Source organism: Cyprinodon tularosa, unplaced genomic scaffold (assembly GCF_016077235.1).
Source record: "Cyprinodon tularosa strain WSP-4 unplaced genomic scaffold, ASM1607723v1 ctg385, whole genome shotgun sequence".
Lineage (NCBI taxonomy): Eukaryota > Metazoa > Chordata > Actinopteri > Cyprinodontiformes > Cyprinodontidae > Cyprinodon > Cyprinodon tularosa.
In genome coordinates, this window is record NW_024039102.1 from 422,766 (window position 1) to 443,466 (window position 20,701).

A 20,701-nucleotide genomic window follows, 5' to 3' on the forward strand; every position below is an offset into this window, starting at 1 on the left:
GGAGGGAGCAAAATCTGCCTACCTGCAGAGAGCTACCCACACCTCCAATACCATCTGTATGGAAGTAAATCTGTGTCACTGGGATTTGAATTAAAAATGCCACTGAAATTTAAATGTTGTATGTTTGTACTTACTGTTTCAGTGTTCAAATATATTCAGAACACATTTTTGACCTAAAAAGAAGTTCATTGTCATTATTTCTACACAGTTGAAATTTAATTTGTTATTTTCTCTTCAAGCTAAAAATTCACATTACTATTTCAAAGTGATTACATTTTCAATACTTACTTTTCAGTTTAATTTTGAGGGTTAAAAAAATCTGCATTTAAAAAAGTTCAAACTTTCAAAATTCAAACTCAATATTTTCAGCCTCCTGAGATTCAACTGGCTCTATTTCACTGTCTTAAATTCGGTGAGAAGATCACTGAACTCAGATCCCTTGTCCTGAGGAAGGGGAAAGTGGAGGACAAATACAGCTTCTATATGTATGGAGTCCCAATTCCGACAGTGTCAGAGAAGCCCATAAAGAGCTTAGGAAGGATCTTTGATAGCACCCTGAAGGACAAAGCAGCAGTGGAGGCAGCCCATGTAAAGCTAAAGGCATGGCTAGCAGTAGTAAGTCTGGTCTCCTGGGGAAGTTTTAGGCATGGATATAGCAGCATGGCATCCTGCCAAATCTTCTGTGGCCGCTACTGATTTATGAAGTTCCAGTAACCATGGTGGAGGGCTTTGAACGCAATGTCCAATACCTACGAAGATGGCTGGGTCTGCCAAAGAGCCTCAGCAGCACTGTCCTCTATAGTAGGGTGACCATATTTTCATTTGGGAAAACCAGGACACCTTGGAGCGGGGGGGGGGGGGGGTGTAGAGGGGCGGGGGGCCTGGGTGTTGATTGAAAGAACAAATGTCTCATCATCGGGATTTGCTCCGTGATCAGAGGAAATGTTACTTGGCGCAGAACAGTGGTGAAAATTGGAAGTTCAGTTTAATATAATACAACTCTGTGAATAGTTCCGTCTGAAATGAATGAAAATAGTTGTTTTAATGGTTAATGAGTCAGATATGTGGCGGTAGTGTTTGATTTATCTAAAGGTTTTTATCTGTTATTGTGTAAATGAGTTTGGCTGTAATTTGAGGACAGATTCTAATAGATCTGCAGAGTGGGAACTATAAATCTGATAGGAGTTTAATTTTTTTCTTGTTGTTTTGCACAATATGCTTAACTAAGTATCTTTTGTTGTTGAATATTAGAGATTTTGCAGATATATTTTTATAAATACATTGTTTAGATTTACTTATGTATTTCTAACCCTTTTATAGAATAGAAAATCCCTTTATTGTCCCACAATGGGCAAATTTACTGCAGCAGAAAGATTATTGAAAATGGTCACACAAATGAGGACCTTAGAAAAATGTATAAGAATAACATAATAGGGAAGAGTTAAAATATAAAAAATACAATTCTGTAAAGTGTTTTAACAATATAAAACTGGAGAATTAATAACCAATATGCAGCTATGGACATTTTTACAGTAATGGATATTTGAAAATAGCAGCAACATCAGAGATGTGCAGAATGACAGCAGCAGGTTATTTAACTGACTAAGGTTTCTATCATTTGATTTTATTTGTTCCTGCTACCGGTGGTTGGAATCTTTATTCCACTCTGGATTCTTGTGAGTGTAGTCTTTGTTCACTTTAACTTTTTAAAAATAAATAAATAAACAAACAGTTTTGAAAACCTCGGTATTCATTCTTTTCCTGCTTTGTGTGTCAGCTTTCACGGTTGCTAAGCAACAGAGCATACGCCGGTAAAACCCGCCAAAGGGTGGACCTGTTCGAATTTACAGACAAAACTCTTCTGGCCTCCTTATTTTCAAGGACTTCGAAGGATCCAGTCTAGGTAGACCGCGTCCTTGGAGGATGCAGCCCAGGTTTTCGAACAGAGCCTCTGATTAAGAGCAGGGCTGCCTGCACTGAAGCGGCTCAGGGATTACGTCACACGGAGCGTCGTGCGCAGTGAAATCAGGACATTTCCTCACTTTCTAAAAAAAACCCGGGACGCCCGGGACAGGACGTGAAATACGGATATGTCCCGGGAAATACGGACGTTTGGTCACCCTACTCTATAGGCACTCCAACAAGCTGCAGCTTCCTTTGACTGGTATGACAGAGGATTTTAAAGTCACCAGAGCCAGGGAGGTTTTGCTTTACAGAGACTCTGCTGATGGCAGAGTCTCATCTGCCGGCATCACAGTCAGAACTGGGAGGAAATGGCGAGCACAACAGGAAGTCAACCAAGCAGAAGCAAGACTGAGACATAGCGTCTTAGTTGGCTCTATGGTAGCTGGACGAGTCAGGAAGAGATTCGTGCAGAGGTGGAGGAGGAATGCCAAAGAAGGATGGTGGCAATGCACCAGCGAGGAGCCTGGACCAATTGGAACCATGCGTCTGCCCAGAAGATCACCTAGACAGAACTATGGAAGTATGAACCAGCAAGACTTAAGCTTCTGATCCAGTCAGTGTATGATGTCCTTCCAAGTCCATCTAACCTTTATACCTTAGGCCTTGCAGAAGCACCAACATGCCCACTGTGCCCGGGTCATGGTTCCCTGGAGGACATCCTTAGTTGCTGCCCTAAAGCACTGGGAGAGGGAAGGTACACGTGGCCCCATAACAAGCTGTTGAAGGCATTAGCAGACACTATCTACACTGGAATCCTGGAGTCAAAGCAGTAGTCTCCTTTAAGGCACAATATCTTCTTTGTCAGGGCAGGGGAGAAACCTGAGAGAGCAGGTAAGGGCACATCTGGACTTCTAGCCATGGTTCGGGATTGGCAGTTGCATGTGGACCTTGGAAGGCAGCTAAAGTTCCCAGAGCACTTTGCAAGGATGTCACTGAGGCCAGATCTGGTCTTAACATCTGAGTCGACAAAGCAAGTCGTGTTACTGAAGCTTACAGTCCCCTGGGAAGAAAGGATGGAGGAGGCTCACGAAAGGAAGAAGCTTCTTGGTTCCTGATATTTGAAATATCTTGAGCTGATTAAGGCATGCAGATGCCGGGGATGGAGGGCCCACTGTGAGCCAATAGAAGTGGGCTGCAGAGGCCTCCTCAGTCAGATTGTGCATCTGACATTCAGGCTCCTTGGCATCAGAGGGTTGCTTGAGAGAATAGCTACCAGAAACATCAGTGAGGCTGCTGAAAGAGCCTCAAGGTGGCTGTGGATCAAGAGGGGAGAAGGGTGGAGTAGCGCGCTGCTTGAACACAAACTGGGGCCTGAAGATCAAAGACCCGAAACACCCTATGGCCCTGGGTCCTTCACTGATGATGTGTTCAAGCTGCACCGGCTAGGTGTTTCAAAATCCAATTATAATTTAAAAACAAATGAATCCATCCCACACTCTAGTAAAAATTAATATTACAACTTATATTTGATAAAAATATTTAGGATGCTAGAAAATAATTAAAAACGGTTCCTCACATACGGTCTCAGTATAATGTTCAGAAAGGGAATCTATGGCCGTTTCTCAATATGTGTCCTTGTGTGTTCTCATGTGCTCGTGAAATATCATCAGCCTCAGCCCAATTCCAATTCATGAGAACACAAGACCGAGAAAAGACAACGTCCCTGGACCTTGATCTCACCACTCAATGCAGAGCTGTCTGCTCTGAGTATGCATCAGAGCAGACAGCTCAGCAGCAGCTTCCAGTGGAAGCACAGAGCTCAAAGTATTAAAGGTATAGAAGTAGATGCTCTTTTTCCAGCTGCATCATCAAAATAAGTAGTCCTCCTAATTGTCAATCATTCTGGTGATATATTTACATAAGGCCGTCCTACGTGCTTGTCCCGATTTTGACTTACCAGTGGTGAGTCTATCATAGTGGAGAATTTGCAAATCTTCTTTTGGAAAGTAAGCTTGTATGAGCGATGCAAACAGCAACTTTTAAACAGAGCTTGCACGAGGAGAAATGGGCTCGTGCAAGCTCTCTTACGCGTTTAATATGCTTATACCAGCCTTCAGAATCCAAAATCAATTGAACTTAAGATTCTTCTACACCATTCATCTTTAATCATTAAAATATGAGAGAGAAAAATGGCGGGCTTGTAGGATTATCATGAGACATGACAGAATAATTACAAGATAATTACCATGAGACAGTTAAACAATGTAAATTGTAACAAAAAACATCCCAACAACAACTTATTGTCCTTAATATGGTTCAACTTAGAATATCCTCCAGAAAATAATATCGAAACTTGAGAAATTCAAATTGTTTTTTACTTTAGTTAAATATGTAGAACCTGTGGATTGTAGTACAGGCGATATCATATTTCCTTATGATTCAGATTTGAGATTAAAGTTCCATCTCTACAAACAGATAACATTTCTATGTTTGCTTTCCAAGGTACTTATTGTTTCCTGAAGTCAAAAGGCCAAGGTTTCAAGTCTTATCTGTGTTATTTAGAAACACGTGCAGATAAAATAAAACAGGTTAATGATTAGTCCTTGGTAATACATGGGATATTTAAGGTATGGGTTCCAAACAGTCCACAAAGCAGACCTGCAGAGACTTAAACTTAGAATGGAGATGACAATGTTTTTCCGAGCACTGCTGCTAATCTGCTCTCTGTCTATATCTCAGCTCCAGGCTTTGACCCACAAGGAACTAATTTCCCATTCAAGGAAAAATGGATCACAGGTAGAAGATGCTGAAATTGTTCCTAACCCTCAACAACCAATTCCACAGGACATCAATACTGTGCTGAGAGAGTTGATCGCCTCGGTGGCTGGACTGAAGGTGGAGACAAAGTACCTACAGAGAGATCATGAAGGTATATTTAGTAGCAGCTGTCTAGAATGGTTTCTTTGAATGCTTGTCTCAATGAAATAACAGCACAATTTACTGTTTCCTTTTTATTACTACAACAGCTAACACGAGAGAGCTGAAAGATGAGTTGGAGAAGGTGAAACAACTGTACCAAGGTTTTTATCAAACTACATTATTGCTGCTTTCATGTGAAGAATATTTTTATATTATATTTTTAATATTCATTTGCTCCTTTTACAAGTAACAAATTTTCAATATCTAGAGTGTAGTACAAATATATCCGTTACAATCTGCAAGGAACTGCAGATTGTGAGAAGAAAAAAAGAAACCTCTTAGTGAATCCAGATCAGAGTGCTTTTATTTGACATTGTACCGAGTACAATTCAGTTTCTTTCAGAACAACCCATGCAAGAGACACAATACAAAAACACATATGGTCAGACAGCTGCAGCAATTGGAAGGTGAAAGTGTTTCATCCTGGTCCTTTATTTGTGAGGGAGTGATCCCTGTGTAATACAAAAAAAAAAAGAAATTTTTAACCGAATTTATTCCACTTAAGTTTAACAGAAATATCTTATATTGAGCACACAATACAGATAATACATATAATCATAATTAGATAATCGACTAAGGTACACCTCAACATTTCTCTCAGAGGGTGCAGTTGAGTGTGATCTTAAACAGGTTTTTTATTCATCCGAAAGCTACAACCCCCTTCTTAAGATCTATCTGAGCCAAAATCTAAAGGAAAGCTTCCTGTTAACAGTTAACATGTAATTTCAAACAAAATATAAAAATACCACACATAGGGTGTAGATGAAGATACGTGGTCCAGTGGGGTCCTGTCGTTATGCCTCCAAATCATGATGCACCCTGGCTACTTGGCTAAGGTAAGTCCCTTTGGTCTGCATGCATGACTTTTGCCTGGGAGTCTGGGGATTGAATCCAATCCATAGATGCCACACAGGACTAAGACTTTTGTTTATGATAATATTTAATAGCACTAATACACAACACCTCATCTCAAGACCTTTTTCAAAGAAAATTAAATCACCTCAAACGGTCAGACTGGTAAAAAATTTTCTAAGGAAAACCAGCTAGAGTAGGTGATGTTAGACATTTACCGTATTTTCACGACCATAAGGCGCACGGTACTAAAAGACGCAGTCTCAGTTATGTGTCCCATTTCTGTATTTAACACACACATAAGGCGCACCGGACTATAGGGCGCGTTTTTTATATACAGGTACATGTCCTCTACTACCTTTAAATACCTCTAATGCGTATTTAAAAATACAGCGGGGGCAAAACTGAGTATGACTGTGCTTTATTCATGTATTTGTTAAAAAGTATTAATCAAACCTGGGAGCTGGCCGTGAGACAGACACATCGCAGATGACAGAGCGCTGTGATCACTCCTAAATTAACTTTAAATCCTGAAACCTGCCGACGGAATATGTTCGCTTTTATTACCGGTATCCTGGTGCCTGCAGTTTAAATTATTTAGATGAAAAACACCTGCCAGCAGCCGCGGTGAACCCGGAGGCGACCGGGCCCAGAGGCTGCTGATGAAGGGATTTCTACTGTCGGTGTACCGCTGGTATGTCGGGGTCTGAGCGCCTCCGACAGAAATAGATAATCTGGATGAACTGACTGCAATTATTAAGTTTTCAGGTGGACTTTCTCACTTAAAAACATATTAAAACTACTTAATTCCCACTGATCACAGCAAATATAGCTGCAAGATTTAGATTATTTAGATGAAAAAACACCTGCCAGTCGCCGAGGTGAACCCGGAGGAGACCCGGCCCAGAGGCTGCTGTTGAATTAAGTTTTCAGGTAGAAAAATAGAGCGGGAGCAAAACTGAGTATGTTTGTGCTTTATTCATGTATTTATTACAAAGTATTAATCAAACCCATCAAAGTCATCATCCTCTGTTTCTGAATTAAACAGCTGCGCTAAATCAGACATGCCAATTTCCCCTTCTTCGCAGTCAGAGTCACTTTCCGTGCCGGGCGGCTCCTCAGAAATAATGTCGGCTTTGGCGAAAGCTTGAACAACAGTGCCAGCAGACACATTAGTCCAAGCATCTACAATCCATCCGCAAACGGTGGCGTAACTTGCCCGGCGCTGCCTTCCACTTATCCTGAAACTGTGGTCTCTGTCTGTCATCCATCGCTCCCACGCCGCTCACAGCCTTACTTTGAACGGCCGGTTCACATCGATGTCGAGCGGTTGAAGTTCCTTTGTCAGACCCCCGGGATAACGGCGAGCACAGCGTTTATTTTTTTTCACTATGTTTTTCACATCAGCTGTGAGATGGGCACGCATGGAGTCACATATTAAAAGTGATGGTGATGCGTGGAAAAAAACACCTGGTCTCCTCACATACACCTGCCTCAGCCACGCTTTCATCATCTCCTCATCCATCCAGCCCTTTCATTTGCTTTAATATCATATGTCATCAGAGCGATGTGTCGTCTCGCTGTCAGCTCCCAGATCAGTTTCTCTGATTCGTTGATGCGGCGCTTCCAGCAGCAAAACTTCAATTTTTCCATCTCGAGCAGCAGCAGCGCGTTGGCGGCGCGCTCCCGACGCGCCTGCTGCTCATAACGCGCTGCGGGACCTTTTGCTGCGTCTATACGCTCGTCAACCGTTGACTTTGCATGTAAACTCGCTGCTTCTGCTGCACCTGCTGCGTCCGGTTCACAGCGAGCACAGCATTAATTTGTTTCACCATGTTTTTCACATCAGCTGTGAGATGGGCACGCATGGAGTCAGATTAACAGCGATGGTGTGGTGATGAGTGGAAAAAAACCACCTGGTCTCCTTACATTCACCTCCCTCAGCCACTCTTTCATCATCTCCTCAATGAGGTGGTCTCAAAAGTCGCAGTTGCAACACAAATAGGGCGCACCGCACCAAAGGGCGCACCGCACATTTTGAGGGAAAAAAAAGACGTTTATGTGCGCCTTATAGTCGTGAAAATATGGTATTTGCATTTTCCCATTGGCTTACAATGATCCATTAAAGCAATAACTTTGTAATTTGTTTTCACACACAGCTAAGACAGAGTTGGACAAGCTGAAACAACAGCACCAAGGTATTCACAAAGTGAGAAAAATGTATAAAGAAAGGAACACCAGCTTCAATAAAAGTATAAACATACAAATAATTTTTTTATATCACCACATAAAAATGGAAGCAAAATCTTGTTTGATAAGTATTGTTTTTGGATCAGCAGAGGTACCAAGTAATAGCCTGATAAACCAGACTAAATGGGAGATGGAAGGTGTTATTTAGTCTGGCCCAGATGAATGAGACATCGGAAGATTGTTGATGAGAACAACCCGTTGTTTGTGCCTATTGGCCAACGCTCTGACCAATGAGCGCAACTGACTGTGACGTAGTAAGTGCGACAGGAAGCTGGTGAGGGAGTGTAAACAAACAGCCTTTTGGTAAAACGGCGAATACGTCCTTCTTAAAAATTTATTAACGCAGAGCCTCTTCCTGCTCACGTTTTAAACGGAAACCCCAAGTCTAATCCTTCCAAAACTAATTCAAAAGCTGAGTCAAAAATTGCCATCAGGGCCAGCAGTCCTTCACACACGACTATACAGAGAGAGGGCTGCTGCAGACAGCCTGCTTGGCTGGTTTGCGGCAGCCCTCTTAACTTCAGATATTTTTTTTTTAAATTATGCATTAAATGGGTAAATTGACCAGATAGTGACACTTTAAAGTATAATATTCGCCTAGAATTATCTTAAAACATACTTTTATTGAACAACAGCAACAGAAAAGAAAACTTTTAACGGAGTGCTCCATTGAAAGCTGCTGCTGCAGCAGTGCATGCTACTGTTGTGCTTTCTCCAGCGTCGTTCAGCTTTGTTGTCAAGCCCTCAGAACCCCGCCCGCTTTGCATCCAGGCATTCAAAACGCATCTCTGCATTGTGATTGGTCCGCCTGGGGCATTGGTCGAGGCTAGACCAAGTCGCAGGCAAAAATGATTTTGGCCGCTGGCGGGTGGGGTTGGTTTACTAGGCTGACCAAGTAGCAAAGTACAAATACTTTATTATCTTACTGAAAGGCACATGGACTTTGAGACCTTAAAAGTTGTAGTTTTTCAAGAGGATGCATGGTTAAATTTGACACTGTTCCTATTAGTTATAAAACTGAGAAAATAAAGTATAAGAAATTATATTCCAGAATTGTAGAAAAATGCTCCTTTAAAAGGCTAGTGCAGTCTGTCCTTAACGCTGTCAGGGTTTGGTTGAGGTTTGAGGACCCAAATGCAGGGGCTGAGATGCAGAGGTGAGTTCTTGCTGTTTTTCATGAATCAATATACAGGTAACAGACGCAGGAATACAATATCGAACTTAAAATGTAAAACTTAACCAGAACCATGGAGACATCAGGGGAAAAGAACACGTGGAGTCAGGGAAAGGCAAGGAGAGACTAGGTAAGATGAGGAACGAGCATTGAGGAACTGCACAAGGAGAGTATTTATAGGAGACTGAACAAAGAGGGGACGAACAAGCAGATTGGGAGCAGGTGTGAAGAGAGGAGTCTAGAAAGGAGCTAGGGAAAAGGTGACCAACACATGAGGGTAACAGAGGGCAGCAAATAAAAACCTAAGAACTCAAACATATCGAGAAAACTCAACAACATAGAAATTAAATGAAGAAAACTAGAAAACATGGAGCAAAGTAAATCTGAATACTAAAAAACTAAATAAATAAATAACAGAACCAGGACCGTGACAAACCCGTTTTTTTTTTCCGGTGTTACTTTTAGACTTCAAATAGTTTTAAACATGGAGTTTTTACTTGAGCAAAAAGGTTAAGTTGATACTCTATCTTCTACAAAAGTGTTTTTAAACAGTAGGATTTCTACTTCCACTTGAGTAATAAATGTTTTTACTTTTGACACCTCTGTGCATCAGACATGCATAATTAAAAACAAAAACAAAAAATGGTTTACATAGAAATAAAGAAATAATGAATTTGATTTGGAAAACCTATGGGCTGTTCATATTTTCTACTTTATGAGTTTTGGCTAAATGTTACACGAATTCTATAAAAATATGTATTATCGTTAATATTGTAGCAGCTAAAATCCTATATTTTAGGCTACTGGTTGCCATTCATGAAAGGTGTTAGTTTTATGTGTGCTCAATTAAGATTATCATGCCGACCTTATAATACTTATAATAAAGTCATTAATGAACAGAACAGTATCCATTGTTTTAGTACTTTCCTTTCCATATACATAAATTCTACATTAATCTAAATCAAACACAGTAGAAAACTGTTGCATTCTCTCATTAACAGCAGAATCAGGGTTGGGCTTAAATAACCCCATCTTCCATCAGCCAATCAGAACTCAAAATGAAATACGCCCCCTAGTGATGACAAATACAGGAAAGGACAAAAGGCTCCTACAGTTATTAGGCCCGAGCAGCGACAGCGCTGCGAAGGCCTATTGTTTTGATTGTGTTTTATTATCGAATGTTTTGCTTTTTATGATTTCAGCTCAGATAAAAGAATTGATCAATATTAAAAGCAGGGCAACCATCACTGAAAACAGTGTGGAGGCTCTGAAGAAAGAAGGTTCAATCCTTCGAAGCAATAACTTTGTCAAATATTTTTATCTATTTTTTCCACACAGTTCAGACACAAGAGTTGGACAAGGTGAAACAACAGCACCAAGGTATTTAAAGAATGTGGAATTACAATTGGCAAGGAACACCAACTTCAATTAAAGTATAAACAATACATTTTTATTAACTGCATTTTTATAACATCACCCAATATAAAACAAGCTAAATCTTGCATGATAACTAATGATTAATAAGTATAAGAATAATTTTACTTATTGTCATGGTGTCTGCTAAATGAGGTTTAGCAAAATGTTACAAAACTTGAAATGCATATTTTTATTAATATCATGGTATTTGATGTATTTTATAAAAAATGTTTTGCTTTGTATGATTTCAGCTCAGATAGAAGATCTTATCAATGTTAAAAGCAGGGCAAACATCACTGAAAATCAGGTGGAGACTCTGAAGAAAGAATCCGAAGGTTTGTGAATCCAGAAATTAACTTCTTTGTCAACCATCACAACCATTAAGGTGCATTCACACTGAACACATTGTCCACTGTTAGAGCAGTGGATTTGCATATTGTCTTTATGCAAACTATACAGGAAAGAGTGGTCAACACTCGGCTCTCTCCACGTGCTACTAGTTTGTCTGTTTTAAGCTTATTATAAAAAAACACAAAACAAATAGTGTATTGTTCTCACTAAAAAGTTGGTAATTTTTTAATTCTATACGTTGTGAAGTATTCCTCAGCTAATGTGAATTTTTCTTCTTAATCAAAACCAAACCAAATCACAATACTTTCTTCCTTATAGTGAAACGAGTGGCTTTCTCAGCTTCATTGTTGGCCTCAGGCTCAGAAACTCTTGGTCCATTTAACTCGCACGTCCCTCTGATCTTCAGGCATGTTGTTACAAATATCGGAAATGCCTACAACCCAAACACAGGTAACTTGGTTTAATAATTGTTTCATATACTGTTTATTTATATCGTTCAAAGCACATGTCAAACTTTGGCCGAAAGGTGCTGAAATGATAATGTCACGTAAGAAAAAAAATTGCCTTTATATCATGTCTATTGATTCTGGAAAGGTTACTTTCTAGATCTCAATGGTGCTATTGAAAACTGGGAGTTTTGTCACAAATTTTCCAAATTATTGTTAGAATTATTAATTTTTTTTTTTCTTCAGGGTTTTTCATAGCACCACTGAGAGGAGCCTACCACTTTGAGTTCTATGTAGGTGCACATGGACATTCTTCACATCCTTCAGGTGCTGTGCTGGTCAAGAACGGAGAACACATTTTTATTGCACTTGAACATCAAGTTAATGGATATGGTTCTTCAGCCAATGGTGTCACATTGTTGTTAGAGAAAGGAGATGTTGTGTTTTTGCGTCAGTGGCAAAACACAAGAATATTTGATAATACAAATCATCATACAACCTTCAGCGGCCATCTGCTTTTCACCATATGAGAAAATCTGATTTCTCTATCAACATTATCAATTAGCAGAAACTATTGTTTTATGTTACAGTTTTAGTTTCATGTAAAAAAAAATGTAATCAAACTAAAATATAAATGATTCAAACCAACTCTGCTGCCCCGTAGTTTCCACAGGTTATTCATCTTGTGGTTCTGAAGGATTAAGGTGATTGTATTCAAGAAGAAGCATTAATAACTGTTTAGAAGTGCTGTGTGAATAAATATCTTTTATAAATTAATCAGTGGATGACTGTAGTGGGTATAGGTTTGTTTGTGTGTAATGCGTTTGTGTCTGTGTCTATTTTTAGATCTATGTGCATGTAGCAAACTATTCTGAAAACATTTTAAACTAAAGTATAAAATGTATTTCCCTGCCTTTGAATAAAAATGGAAATTGAAAAACCCAAAGTTTGAATTGTGATTTTAATGCATTTAAATACTTCAGTAGTATTAAAAAGCCTAGATTATTCAAACTATTTTTCTACTCTAACCCCTTTGGAACAAACCCCAATTTCAAGGATCTTTTGGACAACATAAAACATCAAAATTTGTTGTCATTGCTCATTGTTTATGTTTTACGTTGTCCTATTCTGACTGTCAGTATTGTTTTTGTTAGTTTAAATATCAATATATTTTCAATTATTTATACATGTATATAAATTAGGTTTAGTGAATTAGGTTTAGCTAAAACAAAAAAAAAAAGCAAGCAAACAGTTTGTTTCTTGTTTCTACATGGAAAAGTGATATTTCTTCGTCTGATAACTACATTTATAGTTTATATTTAATACCTACACCTAAATATTAAGTTTATTTAAACTTATCCTGAGTTAATATTAAAAAAATATTCTAAAATTCTACATGCAATATATTCTAAGGATATTCTACGATATCTAAAAAAAAAATCTTCATTATTCAGTTAGTTTTCTAAGCTTCCTAAAACTATAATATCTATTTTTACCTGAAATCAAACAACAAGCAGTAATGCTTGCTATTGCAGTTAATCTTAATGAAAACTCATTTAATTGTTTGATATGTTCAATCTGCATGATTCCTTAAACCAAATATTAAGAGGTGTCTTTAATCATGCGGTTTAGATTTTCAACTTATCTCCAAAAACATTCTGGAGCGTTTTTTTTTTTTGTTTTTTTTTTTTTTTTCCAGTTTAAATAAAAGCTGGTCATCATTTAGCACAATAAGATTACCATATTTTTTTTATTTTGTATTTTTATTTTTTTAACAGTGTCCTGTCTGGCAATGTGGCAATAAGAATAATTGTCTTGATGCCAAAAAGAGCCCAACAAATTTATTTTCACAAATGTAGCAGTATGGCAATTGCCATATTGCTCCACTTGTTTCATGCATATAAATTGTTTTAATATAATTATGCAGTGAATTTTACTGTTTATATGGACACTGCAATGTAAATAGAGCAGAAAAACAGAAGAAGTAAAGGAAAAAAGAAAGATGAAAGAAAGAAGAGATAAAAAGGAGATAATGACAAAACATTTTCAGCCTGCTTCATCACCTGTAACGAGATGAAAAAAGAACAGCACAACCGAAAGACATGCTAAGAGACATACAATAAAGCAACATCTTGAACTATCGATAGTTCAAGATTACCATGTTTTAACATGTATTATTATGTCTTTTACCTTTCCATATGAATCCATAAATCGTTATTTTCCAATGAATAAATTGTTATCTCTATAGGGACTGATGGAAAAAGAAACAGTATTTGTGACAGAATCTTCATTTTTATAATATTAATTAGACCATTAAGATCAGTTAGCATTAACCCTTTTCAACTCTTTTCACTTCTTTTGTAAATAGGGGATAAAAAGTATATGGGTGATTCCGCTAGCCAATATCACTTTATAACAATATATCTTATTTGCAGCCATACATCTTGGCTATATGGAAACATTCTTTCAAGGCGCAAACTCCTAATGGTTCAGTTTTTAAAGCTGGAGGCAAAAAAAAAAAAAACGTCTAAAAAAACGTAAAGCGTGTGACAGTAAATGTTTGGATATACTGTACAACCACAATATACATCCTATTATTCCTTGTTAATTGTCCAGATTGGTACCATGTGAGTCTCTGTGTACCAAAAATTGTAGCCAACACTCGAATAATTTTGAAGATATGGCACACTAAATATTTCTTAAACTTGTTTTTTTTCCTAAAATTTCTGGAACAGAAGTTTAACTTTACAGTAATTCCATTACAATTATCCATATGTATAATTGTGGCGAGAGTAGGTGGAATTGTAAGATGTTTTTGGAAAATTTTAGTTTAATAGGTTGCTCAACAACCTACCCACCCTGGGAATTTCACCCAGGGAATATTACCCCTTTGGTTTAAGGTACACAGGGTTAATTATGCAGAAGGTAAAACATCTGAGTTGGCACTTCAGAAAGTAGAAAAATGTTTAGTAAATTCTTTCTAAAATACTCGGTTCTTAGAAGCCAATTCTTTAAAAATGAAAAACAAAAACAAACCAAAAAAAAAACTGCAGTGGCTGAGGTTGCCGGCCGAAGGAGCACTATGGGGGCAACATCCAAACACAGCAAACCAAAAAAAAAACCTTTGACACACCAGACGCAGTGAGATAACCCAAACCCAGGAATCACGGCACACAAAAGAGGTAGACACTGTCACCACACGGACGCCGGACCTCAGCAACTGCAAACAGAAAAACAGTTAAACAAAACTAATTTAAACACAACAAAATAAACAAACAATATTTTAGAAATAAATCTTCAAGTTTAGAAAGAATCAAAACATTTGTAAGCAAAATAAAAATAAAGAAAGAGAAACTAAGAAAGAAAGAAACTAATCGATGTAGAAAACACAGATTAAAATAATCATCAAGGCTGGGTGCGGTCCTCCTGCCACGCCACGGTCTGCGGCATACTGGGTACGACGAGGCCACACCCCAAACGCAGCGTCGGAACAGTCCAAGTTTAAAGCAGGTACGCCGCCGAATCCAGGTAAAGAGACAAGGGCGTCCAATAAAAAGATCCAAAAAAGAAGAGAACAGAGCAGAAGTGATCCAAAGATGAGATGGACCTTTTAGTCCACCCAACCGCACGCACACACGCACTGGCGATGAGGACAAGGAGAGCGGCAGCGGGGCGCGTTACCACCAGCAATCAGAGCAGTTGTACGAGGTGCGATCCGTTGCCTCTTTTCTTTTGGTCAAAAACCCACGGGGCGCGAGCCACACGGTGGTGATACACAGCGGACACATGTCAAAATGAGCACAGCGGCCCTTTACATACCCCGCCCACTTTACCCGACTGGAGCTCCACACCGGCCAATAATTAGTATGGAAATACTAATATTTCCATACTTCCAAAAAAAAAACATCCTGTGCCTCGTGGCATACATACCTGTTAGAAAACTCATGTTGTTTAGATGTTTTCCATTTGAACCTGTTCATTTATATTGTGTTTTCGGTGAGCTTTCATATGTCTGAAACTCATGAATGCACCATAGGGGTTCGAAACCCCATTGTCCGCACCACACCTGCCTGTGAGATGCATGAAAGTTTTTTCTACTGATACAGCAGTGTACAGCTCGTTATTTCCCAATTTTTCCTAACATTCATCGTTTATATCCATATACCTACTTGACTTGCCCTACTGTACATGTCAGAAGATTAGTTAATGGTATTTAATTGTGCTGTATGGTATTACATGCAAATTTAATATTGGATGCCTAATGTTAGGCATTTTATGCTGATGTTCAGCTACTAAGCTAAGTTGCACCATGTTCGATGTGTGCTGTATATTCCTTTACAATATATGAGTCATATATGAGTTATTGCTGAATACAGTCTTTGATGTTAAGAGATACATATTTTATGTGTATGATGTATGGTGTGTTCTGCACTGATTGGTGTTTGTATTTCTTTATAGAACCACAGTAAATCCACCACAAACCAGACATCTGCCTCCGTGTCTTTTAATGGGAACGCATGTCATACACCTCGCCGCTCTAAACCAGCTAACTTTTGGAGAACAACTTATCTGCTTTTAATACCATTTCTAGGGCCAGGGCTCAAAGACAAATAGACAAATAATTAAAATTGTGTAATGTGCGTGATTTTTTTGACACAAACAGGTATAAACAGGTACTCTGCTAATAATAACGACCCTAAAGCTCCTTAAACACATTGAAATCTTAGAAATAAGAAATAACCAAGAAATAGGAGAAAAGTGCCCAAAAGTTGTGTTTGAATGTGGATAGATGTGCACCATCTAGTGGATGACTGGAGACAATCAAAGAAAACCCAAAACATCTCCCACAAACAGAACCCTAACAGTACCCCCCCTCAACGACTGCCAACTGGCGGTCCAGAAGAGCCCAAGGGCTAAGAGGAATGGAAGTCCGAGATGAGGGAAGGGTCCAAAATAAAAGAACTGGGCACCCAATATGTTAACGTACAAAGGGGGGTGGGGGGGGGGGAGCTCAGCAGGGGGGCACAAGGGGCTGGAGAGGACAAGCTTAAGCTGAGAGACATGGAAGGTAGGTTGAATCCGGAGGGAGGAAGGCAGGCGCAGGCGGGCAGCAGCTGGGCCAACCATTCTCTCAACCTCGTAGGGACCGATGAAATGAGAAAGTTTCCTAGACACAGACTTGAGAGGGATAGCCATACCTTCTGTCCAGGAGCATACGTGGGAGCGGGCCTCCTCCTACGATCCGCCCACCTGCGATTCTGCTCCGCAGATCTGTTTAGGGCGGCAAGAGTTCTGACCCAAACAGCTTTACACCAACAGATATGATCCTGGACAGAGGTGACAGCAATGTCCCTCTTATCAGCAGGGAACAGTGGAGGTTGATAACCCAACGAGAACTCAAAAGGGGATAAACCAGTGGCAGATGAGTGCGTACTCTACCCAAGGCAGGTAAATTCTCCAGTCAGATTGGTTGGTTGTGGTCAGACATTTGAGTGTGGCCTCCAACTCCTGGTTCATGCACTCAACTTGACCATTAGACTGTGGATGATAACCAGAGGTGAGAGAAACCTTGGCCTCGAGTGCAGAACAAAAACTCTTCCAAACCTGAGCAGTGAACTGTGGACCACGATTGGAGACGATGTCTTGAGGGATCCCATGTAATCTAAAGAAATGTTTGACCAGGAGTTGGGCTGTCTGAAAAGCTGAGGGCAGCTTTCTCAATGGAATCAAATGGCAGGCTTTAGAAAAACGATCAATGATGGTCAGGATTGTGGTCATACCTTTAGATACCGGAAGTCCAGTGACGAAGTCTAAGGCAATATGCGTCCAGGGCCTCCTAGGTGTGGGTAAAGGTTGTAATAGTCCAGTGGATTGCTGATGCAAGGGCTTGTTCCGTGCACAGGTTGTACAGGCTTTACATCCCTTTGGATGGTGGGCCACCAGAATCGCCGGTTGATTAAGGCCACAGTCCTACTAACGCCTGGATGACCTGAGAACTTGGAAGAGTGCATCATGTTGATAACTCGACCTCGAATGGCTGTGGGGACATAAAGTTTATTGGGAGGACAAGTACCTGGTACTGGCTCTGACTGCTGGGTCTGCTTAATGAGATCCTCAATCTCCCAGGTAACAGAGGCAACAGTGCAGCTTGGAAGGAGACTGAGATCGGGAGGCTTCTCAGAATCCTTAGGGGAAAACTGTCAAGAGAGGGCATCTGGCTTTCAGTGGCGGCTGGTGAAAAATATTTTTGGTGGGGCTGATATAGCCTAGTGTATGTCTCCAACTAATCCGGAATAAGAATTAGATTAAACAATTGGACAATACATACAATTTAACAGTAATGATTTAATTTACTATATAATAACAGTGATGATTTGGGTCACTGTGACGGGGTTCTTTGGCCTCCAAGAATCCAGGCTCAGTCGGGTTACCGGTGTTGGTGATTTATTGAGCTCAAAAAATCAAAACAGGGTGCAAAAGAAACTAAACATATACCAGATACTCTGGGCCTCAGCCTCCCTCCAGTTACCAGCAATGTAACAAAGAAACAAAACAAAAATTGCCGCTTTTCTTCCCACAGCCCTCATTAAATAGTTTAAGCCCCTCACCTCAGGCTCTCTTATTTCTGATTTCTTCTCATAAATCAGTTTTGTCCATATATTACCTCCACAAACAATTAATTTACAAAAACAAATAATTTTTACAACTTAATTCTTTTACACAGATTCGTTGACTTATTCAATTACACCAAACTGGGTTTGAACCCAGCAAAGATGCAGCCAGACTGAAGATGACAAGTCCCCATAGCATAAACACGTACACACCCACACCCACCACACACACACACACACACACACCCCACATACCACACACACACACACGGCTAACCCCACTGAAATATTAAGTGTGCACCCTCAATACGCCAGCAGGTAACCAGGAACAGCTTGTGTGTTTTAAGTTCATGGAGCTACTGGTCTCAGCGCGAGTGTATTGGTCCTCACAAACACAGTATAACAGGAACGTGTGTGTGGCGCGCAAAGTTAGAGAGGTTGTTTTAAGCGAGGAGGTGGATTCGTCACAGTCACAATAACCATGACATGAAATGTTCATATCCTACAACAGGGATGTTCTTCCGGCAAACGGGTAGATAAATAAGGATCTCACCGAATTTGGTGGAAGCTGCATCTTCCTTGTTACGTTCGCCATCTTCCCTCTCATTGTCTGCACCTGCGCTTGGGTTCTGAAGCCTGTAAAAGCGCAGTATTTTCAGCGCCCCAAGACCATAAAGTTCAGAGACGCTGATTGGCCATTAAATTCACCTAGCAAAAGTACATGATTGACAGATTCTCTGCAAATGTGGGTCAGTCTGATCACAGCCCCCAGAACAGAGACGGTAGGAGTCTGTCTGTGGAAATCCACAAATTAATGACAGTAGATAGGGAAATGTAGTTTATATAATTTGTTTTGCTTATAGGTACACAGTCTAGAGAGTAAAACTGACATTTATGAGTTAATTTCTAAAAATATATTTTACGTTTCTCTCTTCTTATCAGGGAGGGCGGTGCCCCAGCGCCTCCTATGGGCCGGCCGCCACTGCTGGCTTTACATTTCTGGATCCTGGGCGAAAAGAAATAGACAAGTTGAACCGAGAGAAAAATAGGTACCAACGAGACTGTCGAGGGTTAAGCATCTTAGCGGTCTGAAGATAGGAAAGATTTTTGTGGTCTTCCAGACCACCACAGGATGTTCAGTGCCCTCTAGCCAATGTCTCCATTCCTCAAGGGCTAGTTTAATAGCCAGTAGCTCTCGGTCCCCAACACCGTAATTTCTCTCTGCTGGAGACAGCCTGCGGGAGAAAAAGGCACAGGGATGAACCTTCTGATCATGCTCAGAGATAGAGGAGAGAACAGCTCCTACTCCAGAGTCGGATGCGTCCACCTCTAAAATAAACTGCCTAGAGGGATCGAGGTAGATCAGAACAGGTGCGTTAGAGAAGAGAGTTTATATCTGGGTAAAGGCAGCTTCAGCCTCTGGTGTCCAGCTAAAGGTGGTCTTGGTGGAGGTTAAGGCCGTTAAAGGGGGAGCAGTCTGACTGTATTTTCGTATGAATCTCTGATAGAAGTTGGCGAATCCTAGGAATCTTTGTAGTTGTCTCCTGGTTGAAGGAGTGGGTCAATCCAGAACAGCCTTTATTTTCTCCTCTGTGGGTCTTACCTGTCCACCCTCAAGAATGAAGCCCAGGAAGATGACAAACTGTTTGTGGAATTCACATTTCTCTGCCTTCACGAACAACTTGTTCTCTAGGTGGCGCTGAAGAACTTGGCGGACATGTTTCTTGTGCTCAGACTGGTTCTTAGAAAAAAATCAACATATCGTCAATGTAAACAAAAACAAACATTTTGAGGAAGTCTCTCAAAATGTCATTAACTGAAGCCTGAAAACAAGCTAAGGGAATTAGTTTAACCAAAAGGCATGGCCAAGTATTCGAAATGTCCAAGTGATGTCTTGAAGGCAGTTTTCCACTTATCCCCCTCACTAATGCGGAGCATGTGATAGGCGTTCTTCATGTCCAACTTTGTAAAAACTGTAGCTCCCTGGATTGGCTCAAAAGCAGAGGATATGAGAGACAAAGGGTACTTGTTCTTTATGGTAATCTGGTTTAAACCTCTGTAATCAATGCAGGGTCTTAAAGAGCCATCTTTCTTACCAACAAAAAAGAAACCTGCGCCAAGGGGAGAAGATGAGGATCGAATTATGCCAGCAGCAAGGGACTCCTGGATGTACTTCAGGGCTCGATGTTAACGATCGCCCGGAAGCAAGTAGTTTTTATTGTTGGGAGAGTACAAATTTCATTACATTTGCGCACCGGGCAAGTGCAATGTTCGCAAAAAAAAAAGTTATTTATCTCTCAAAATTACTTTAAAATCACAGACATTCGCTAAAAAACGACCCAGAAGCATTGCCGGCGCCATTTTTGTTGTTTTTGTACACATTCACGCCTGATTAGAAAAAGCTGCGTGATTTTCCGCCAGATGGCGTGATTTTTAGAATTGCCGTGAATCATTCACATTTCTATTGACTTAGCAGGCTAAAAAACAACCACAAGGCAAATAAATGTATGTACAGTAACACACCCACCACCTATTTTACCCTCCACCCATTTCACCCACCACCCAGATAACCCTAGATTAAAAATTATGGGTTGGGGATTAGAAAAACTGGCATAATTGTATGCCATGCGCACAGTGTAAATATGGCTATCATATGGCAGTATTCTGTACAGTGATGCAGGTGATACATTAAAAAATGTTCATAAATTTTTTTTCTC

General features: G+C 40.1%; 1 protein-coding gene across 1 annotated transcript in view; it reads left to right on the forward strand.

Moving 5' to 3' along the window:
- Window positions 1-4,533: 4,533 nt before the first annotated feature.
- LOC119791265 (titin homolog) overlaps window positions 4,534-20,701 on the forward strand; it is a 62,387-nt gene continuing 46,219 nt past the window's right edge. The window contains exons 1-2 of the mRNA XM_038297282.1: window positions 4,534-4,834; window positions 4,932-4,985. Of these exons, the coding sequence (XP_038153210.1) occupies window positions 4,585-4,834; window positions 4,932-4,985 (304 nt within the window). The 5' untranslated portion in view covers window positions 4,534-4,584. The remainder of the gene's footprint in view (window positions 4,835-4,931; window positions 4,986-20,701) is intronic.